Genomic DNA, 6,867 nt, shown 5'->3' on the forward strand with positions numbered 1-6,867 from the left:
TGGGTTAGAGGACAATTCTGAATGCAGTTTGATTAATCGATGTGCATATGCACATATTGGGGTCCTCACCTAATGGTACACTCCACAAAATAGAGAAGGCTGCAGTGACTCTGCATCGTGTCCTATAAAGCAAATGTATGTGCCAAAGTCGGGGCACTCCAAGTTTTTAGATTGGGCACCCTATGTGGAAACTTCTCTCCTTTTTCTCATTTCATAGCGTTTTAAAGGAGTTACTGAAGCTAATTTATTCTCCGGTTGACTGTGGATTCTGTCTTCAGAGACACAGAGCAGCTTTGCATCGTGTACCAGAGGGATCATTCATGAAGGAGAGTGACTCAGAAATGAGGGGAGGAGACAATAACGGGCAGGGATATAGTTAATTTGGAGGCCTCCTTCTAGAATCCGGGGCCTCCAGGATCCAGGTCCCGGGATGCAGGCAGACTGTTCGCTTTCCACTCCTGAATCAGATCTACGGCTCCAGCACCGTTCCTGCAGTTTACTCAGGGGTTGAGGAGGTTGTTGTCAGTTGCGAGTTGGTTAGGTTGGTAGCTTTCGTGCCTGATGCGAAAGGATCTCTCTGTTGCTCACGCTGGCTTTTGCTCTCCCCCTCCCTCCTGTAACATGCCAGCCCTTTAATGTGGAGTGTCAGGGAGACGGTGACGTCACCCTGCCCGCTGGGTGGCGTCCCCTCGGTCCCACACGAGTTCAGAGACAGAGAAAGGCTCTGTCAGACTGCGCTCCACTTGGGGTTCTCCTGCCCCGGGTTTCCGCGTGCCCACACTTTCTGTGGTGGAGAGGACGCCCCGCCGCAATTCAGGCCATCATTATCCCCAGGCCGGGGTTAGAGCGCCATTCGCTCGGGCGAGAGCCCGGATCTTCGCGTGGAGCCCGCCGGAGTCCCACCCGCTGGATACGAGGACCCGCTTGGATGCTTCGCCTCCGAGCGCCCTCGGAAGATGGGCCGGCAGCCACACGCCTAAAGACACCCAGAGGTTACCAGGTATTGCTGGAACCGGCCGCCCCGATCCGGCACACAGCTTGCAGGGCACTATTTGAGATCCCCAGCGGTAGGATTTTCCGCGTTAGGTTGAGGGGCAGCAGTGGGCTTCCGTGGTGACTGGTTTGGGAGTCGGGAGAACTAAGTTGGGGGTGGGGGGGTCTTTGGCTCTTGGGCAGGATAGGGAAGTTCTCCAGCTTCCTTTCTCAGTTCAACTAACTTTTAATTGTCTCTTCTCCCCTCCCCACCCCCTGAAAAAACAATGCCCCAGCCTAAACCTTAATTGTGTCTCTGCTCTGACGGGAGTTTCTGGGAGGGCTTGGGATAAAAGTGAGGTGACGCTTCTGCCTGGTCTACTGCTGTTAAGGCTGCGAGTCCTTAATGTAGAGCCAGTTTCCCGCCCGGGCTGGCCAGTCGCGCGCCTTGCTGGGGAGAGAGAGTTGGAGTTATCCCAGGGTCTTATTAAGCGAATATGAACCTTGTTTGGAAGGGAAATGAGCATCGAAGGGCCACTTGGCGAAGCTAGCGTCAGTTGTATCAGACTCGGCTGTCACTGAGCCTTGAACTGCCATGTAACGCCTTGTCCCCTGGAAATAGTCTCTGATCCACCCGAAGTGACAATTCAGGCTTTCCTCTCCTTTGATTGCGTCGAGGTTTGTTCAAGCTTCCTGGAGGCTGCCGAATATAATGAGAGCTGAGGATCCAGGGGGCAGCAGGGCAGAGGCTGCTCTATAGATGCCACAGGGGCCCAGAGAGAGGACACGGATAAGAAATTGTGTGAGGGAGTAAGATCGTGTACCCTCTGAAAGCACTGTAATAGGGAACTCGCTGTACGTGGCCGAAAGGGGCCATGCTATGGCCTCTGGTGATTTTTTAGAGCAAAGCCTAGCCTTGGCCAATGCGCTTGAAATGTAGCTGTGGAAAGATCACTGTTTGTTCTCCTAGGGAGTGAGCCGCTTTCCTTGTTTCCACTTAGTGGCATTGTCGCAAAAATTTCTTTCCGCTTCCTTTTTCTGTATTTTCAACTTACTGAATATTTTCCCTCATTGTGGCATTCTGTTGACTGGAGGTGAAGTTAGAAATTTTACCATAGGCTCAACCTGGGATTTTGACTTTCAACACTCCCAAAGATTACCTAGTCCTCTGATTAGCTATATGGTAGGGCAGCTTTTCCCCATAAAGATACAGAGATATCGAAATAAATTAGGGGAAAAAAGTCACAGAAGGTGGTACACATCAAGCTAAAAAATTTGACTTTTGAAGTCTGCAAATGAAGATTCCCAAGAATTGTTCATTCCTGTGTACTGTTTCTGGGTTTTACACCCTTGCCTGTACTTACTTTCTTATCGTCATGGAAATGATAGGAAAACCGTTTTTAAATGATTACCATCTTCAATCATGTTTTTAAGCTACCTACCTATCTAAGACCAGAACCACTCAGTTCAGCAAGCAGGTTTTTTAAAAACTGAAACATCCTATTTTGGTGCAACTGTGTATACGACATTGTGTATTTTTCACTTTTTCAAAAAAAATATAATTACAGTAAAAAAATATCTAATGGCAAGGATGAGGGAGAAGGGATTTCGTGTTGCTTTAATGACCTGCGTTTCAACCAGTAATGAATTTCCCCAAGGAAACCACAGACACCACGAAAATAACTTTATAAAGGGTTCTTGGGGTTACTTTTTAACCAAAATCAATCTATCTCCAAGCATATGAGAATTATATCTCTTTAAATTTGAGTTTCTATGCCAAGCCCGTTTTCCATAACTTTTATAATCTGTACTAGTTACAACTGTCATTACTACCTAATTTCTAGCAGACAAGCCATTTTATTCCAACAGCTTCTGTAAATCCGGGATTAGGTCCTGGGTTTCTTAGGAATTCACTGCTTTTGAGCAAAATACATAGTTAATTCACTTTAAATGATTAGAAGTTCAAATTCTTGCATTTCTAAAGGATGACCTTGAAGGAAATTAAGAGATGACTTTCTTGTGTTCAAAACTTGGTCACTTTTTCCCGTAATAATCATGTCTTAGAAAGTTATTCTAATTCTTTGGTTAGCGACTCACCCTACCCCTCTATTTTAGTCTGAAAAGGCTCAAGTCAACGCTTTCTCCTTTCCCTTCCAGTGTCCAAGGCAGACCTGTAGGGCTCGGCCCGGGGTTCTGCGGCGGAGATGGCTTCCAGTCCGCTGCCGGGGCCCAACGACATCCTGCTGGCGTCGCCGTCGAGCGCTTTCCCGCCCGATGCGCTGAGCCAGCCGCGGCCAGGGCACCCCAACCTCAAACCCAACCAGGTGGGCCAGGTGATCCTCTACGGCATTCCCATCGTGTCGTTGGTGATCGACGGGCAGGAGCGCCTGTGCCTGGCGCAGATCTCCAACACTCTGCTCAAGAACTTCAGCTACAACGAGATCCACAACCGCCGCGTGGCGCTGGGCATCACGTGTGTGCAGTGTACGCCGGTGCAACTGGAGATCCTGCGGCGTGCCGGGGCTATGCCCATCTCATCGCGCCGCTGCGGCATGATCACCAAACGCGAGGCCGAGCGTCTGTGCAAGTCGTTCCTGGGCGAAAACAGGCCGCCCAAGCTGCCAGACAATTTCGCCTTCGACGTGTCACACGAGTGCGCCTGGGGCTGCCGCGGCAGCTTCATCCCGGCGCGCTACAACAGCTCGCGCGCCAAGTGCATCAAATGCAGCTACTGCAACATGTACTTCTCGCCCAACAAGTTCATTTTCCACTCCCACCGCACGCCCGACGCCAAGTACACTCAGCCAGACGCAGCCAACTTCAACTCGTGGCGCCGTCATCTCAAGCTTACCGACAAGAGTCCCCAGGACGAGCTGGTCTTTGCCTGGGAGGACGTCAAGGCCATGTTCAACGGCGGCAGCCGCAAGCGCGCCCTGCCCCAGCCTGGCGCACACCCCTCCTGCCACCCGCTCAGCTCTGTCAAGGCGGCCGCGGTGGCCGCCGCGGCCGCGGTGGCTGGAGGCGGGGGTCTGCTGGGCCCCCACCTGCTGGGTGCGCCCCCGCCGCCGCCGCCGCCACCGCCGCCCTTGGCGGAGCTGGCGGGTGCCCCGCACGCCCATCACAAGCGGCCGCGCTTCGACGACGACGAGGACTCGTTGCAGGAGGCCGCCGTAGTAGCCGCCGCCAGCCTCTCGGCCGCAGCCGCCAGCCTCTCTGTGGCCGCTGCTTCTGGCAGCGCGGGGACTGACGGGGGCGGCGCTGGGGGCGGCTGTGTGGCCAGCGTGGGCGTGGGCGTGGGCGCAGGCGCGGGGGCGGGCGCCGGGGCCGGGGCCAAAGGCCCGCGCAGCTATCCAGTCATCCCGGTGCCCAGCAAGGGCTCGTTCGGGGGCGTCCTGCAGAAGTTCCCGGGCTGCGGCGGGCTCTTCCCGCACCCCTACACCTTCCCGGCCGCCGCCGCCGCCTTCGGCTTGTGCCACAAGAAAGAGGACGCTGGCGCCGCCGCTGAGGCCCTGGGGGGCGCGGGCGCAGGCGGTGCGGGCGCTGCGCCCAAGGCCGGCTTGTCCGGCCTCTTCTGGCCCGCGGGCCGCAAGGACGCCTTCTATCCTCCTTTCTGCATGTTCTGGCCGCCGCGGACCCCTGGCGGGCTCCCGGTGCCCACCTACCTGCAGCCCCCGCCTCAGCCGCCCTCAGCGCTGGGCTGCGCGCTCAGCGAAAGCCCGGCACTGCTGCGTCAGGCCTTCCTGGACCTGGCCGAGCCCGGCGGCGCAGCTGGCAGCGCCGAGGCCGCGCCCCCGCCAGGGCAGCCCCCACAGGTCGTGGCCAACGGCCCGGGGTCGGGCCCACAGCCTCCTGCCGGGGGCGCCGGCTCTCGCGACGCGCTCTTCGAGTCGCCCCCGGGCGGCAGCGGCGGGGACTGCAGCGCGGGCTCCACGCCGCCCGCGGACTCTGTGGCAGCTGCCGGGGCAGGGGCCGCGGCTGCCGGGGCTGGCCCCGCGGGTCCCCGGGTTCCGGCACCCCACCACCCCCACCTTCTGGAGGGGCGCAAAGCAGGCGGTGGCAGCTACCACCATTCCAGCGCCTTCCGGCCAGTGGGCGGCAAGGATGACGCGGAGAGCCTGGCCAAGCTGCACGGGGCGTCGGCGGGCGCGCCCCACTCGGCCCAGACACATCCCCACCACCACCACCATCCTCACCACCACCACCACCACCACCCACCCCCGCAGCCGCCGTCACCGCTGCTGCTGCTGCCCCCGCAGCCCGACGAGCAGGGTTCCGAGCGCCACCACCCGGCCCCGCCGCCGCCGCCACCCCCTCCGCCCCCTCTTGCCCCGCACCCGCACCACCGAGGCCTTCTGTCCCCGGCGGGAACCAGCTGCAGCTATCCCAGCGAGGACAGCTCCGAGGACGAGGACGACGAGGAGGAAGAGCAGGAGGTGGACGTGGAGGGCCACAAGCCCCCCGAGGGAGAGGAAGAGGAGGAGGAAGGTCGAGACCCTGACGACGACGAGGAAGAGGACGAGGAGACGGGGGTCCTACTCGGGGACCCCTTAGTCGGGGGCGGCCGGTTCCTCCAGGGCCGAGGGCAGTCGGAGAAGGGGAGCAGCCGGGACCGCGCGCCGGCCGTCGCGGGCGCGTTCCCGCTCGGCCTGAACTCCTCCAGGCTGCTGCATGAGGACGGGAAACTCGGGGACCCCGGCTCGGACCTGCCCCCACCCCCGCCGCCGCCCCTGGCCCCCCAGAAGGCGAGTGGCGGCGGCAGCAGCAGCCCGGGCAGCCCGGTTTACCATCCATCACTGGAGGAGCAGCCCTCCTACAAAGATGTAAATATCCCCTTTAGGCTCCTTCAAGCTAATTATTATTATTTAAATGCACCTTTAGGCTGAATCGGTTACATATGCGCAGGAAAGATGAATCACCAGATTTCCCCACAGAAATGAAATATTCAGTGTGTTTAGGAGGGCTTCTTTCCTGCCAGTGGTCCTCCGTTAAAACGTGGTATCTGGTCCCTTTCATGATAACGCCTTTCAAAGGCTTTGGGGCCGCCTTTCCCTCTTATATTTCAGCTGGCTGCTTGTGGAAGTTGGAAAAGACCCTTTAACCGACCTGGTCCTTACTCTAATCCAACAATTCCCTTTGCCCCCCAACTGAGCACATTCGTTCCCCTAAAAGGAGCAAGACCACAAAACTGGAGCAGCCTGAATCACCCTACCCCTTTTCTTCTCTATAGTTCAGTGCCTCCCCCCACCATGACCAAAAAAGGTAAAAAAAATTCACTGATTTCAAAAGCTAAATGCAGTTTTAGCTACTTTAAGCAAGTTTTAGCCAGAATGGACACAACTGTTGTGTCCAGTGAAACAAAAGACAGAATCTTCAGTATAGACCCTCTTCTCGGAAACCAGTCTCCACCAACTGAAAAATACTACCTGGGACCCCTAAAAGACCAAAGTTAAATTTAAATGATTGAACATTCGGTGTGCACTCACATGTGCACAGAAAACACTCTGCAGGACTTTAGGGAGAAGTGAATCTGTCCTAATGAAGGGTACATTTGACAGATAACATGGTGTGTTTATTTACAGAAGCATATATCTATGCATATATCTATGCTTCTGTAAATAACATATTATAGCATATATCTGATTAATCTGTATTACTTCTTAAAGGATAATAGTGTAGGTATACGTAGTCATACACATGTATTTAAGTAAAAAAGTATTCAAAGAAGATAATCATAAAAAATGATGTCTCCTGAGGCTCCATGGAGTCACTTTTATTGATGCTTCTTCCTGCTGACTGTTGACATTAGCATATGGTTTGATCCAGGCATTGATTTGTATGTCTAATTCTTTTCCACACAGAGTCAGAAAACTAAGGAAAATAACCAAGTTATTGTAT

The 6,867-nt window shown here is 55.5% G+C and overlaps 1 protein-coding gene across 1 annotated transcript in view; it reads left to right on the forward strand.

Moving 5' to 3' along the window:
- The first annotated feature begins 713 nt into the window (after window positions 1-713).
- The window catches only part of SKOR2 (SKI family transcriptional corepressor 2), a 46,181-nt gene continuing 40,027 nt past the window's right edge, over window positions 714-6,867 (forward strand). Inside the window, exons 1-3 of the mRNA XM_033177674.1 lie at window positions 714-1,000; window positions 3,130-5,792; window positions 6,831-6,867. The exon at window positions 6,831-6,867 is cut by the window's right edge and continues 27 nt beyond it. Coding sequence (XP_033033565.1) covers window positions 3,177-5,792; window positions 6,831-6,867 — 2,653 coding nt within the window. The 5' untranslated portion in view covers window positions 714-1,000; window positions 3,130-3,176. The remainder of the gene's footprint in view (window positions 1,001-3,129; window positions 5,793-6,830) is intronic.

Source organism: Trachypithecus francoisi, unplaced genomic scaffold (genome assembly GCF_009764315.1).
Source record: "Trachypithecus francoisi isolate TF-2019V2 unplaced genomic scaffold, Tfra_2.0 Lachesis_group19, whole genome shotgun sequence".
Lineage (NCBI taxonomy): Eukaryota > Metazoa > Chordata > Mammalia > Primates > Cercopithecidae > Trachypithecus > Trachypithecus francoisi.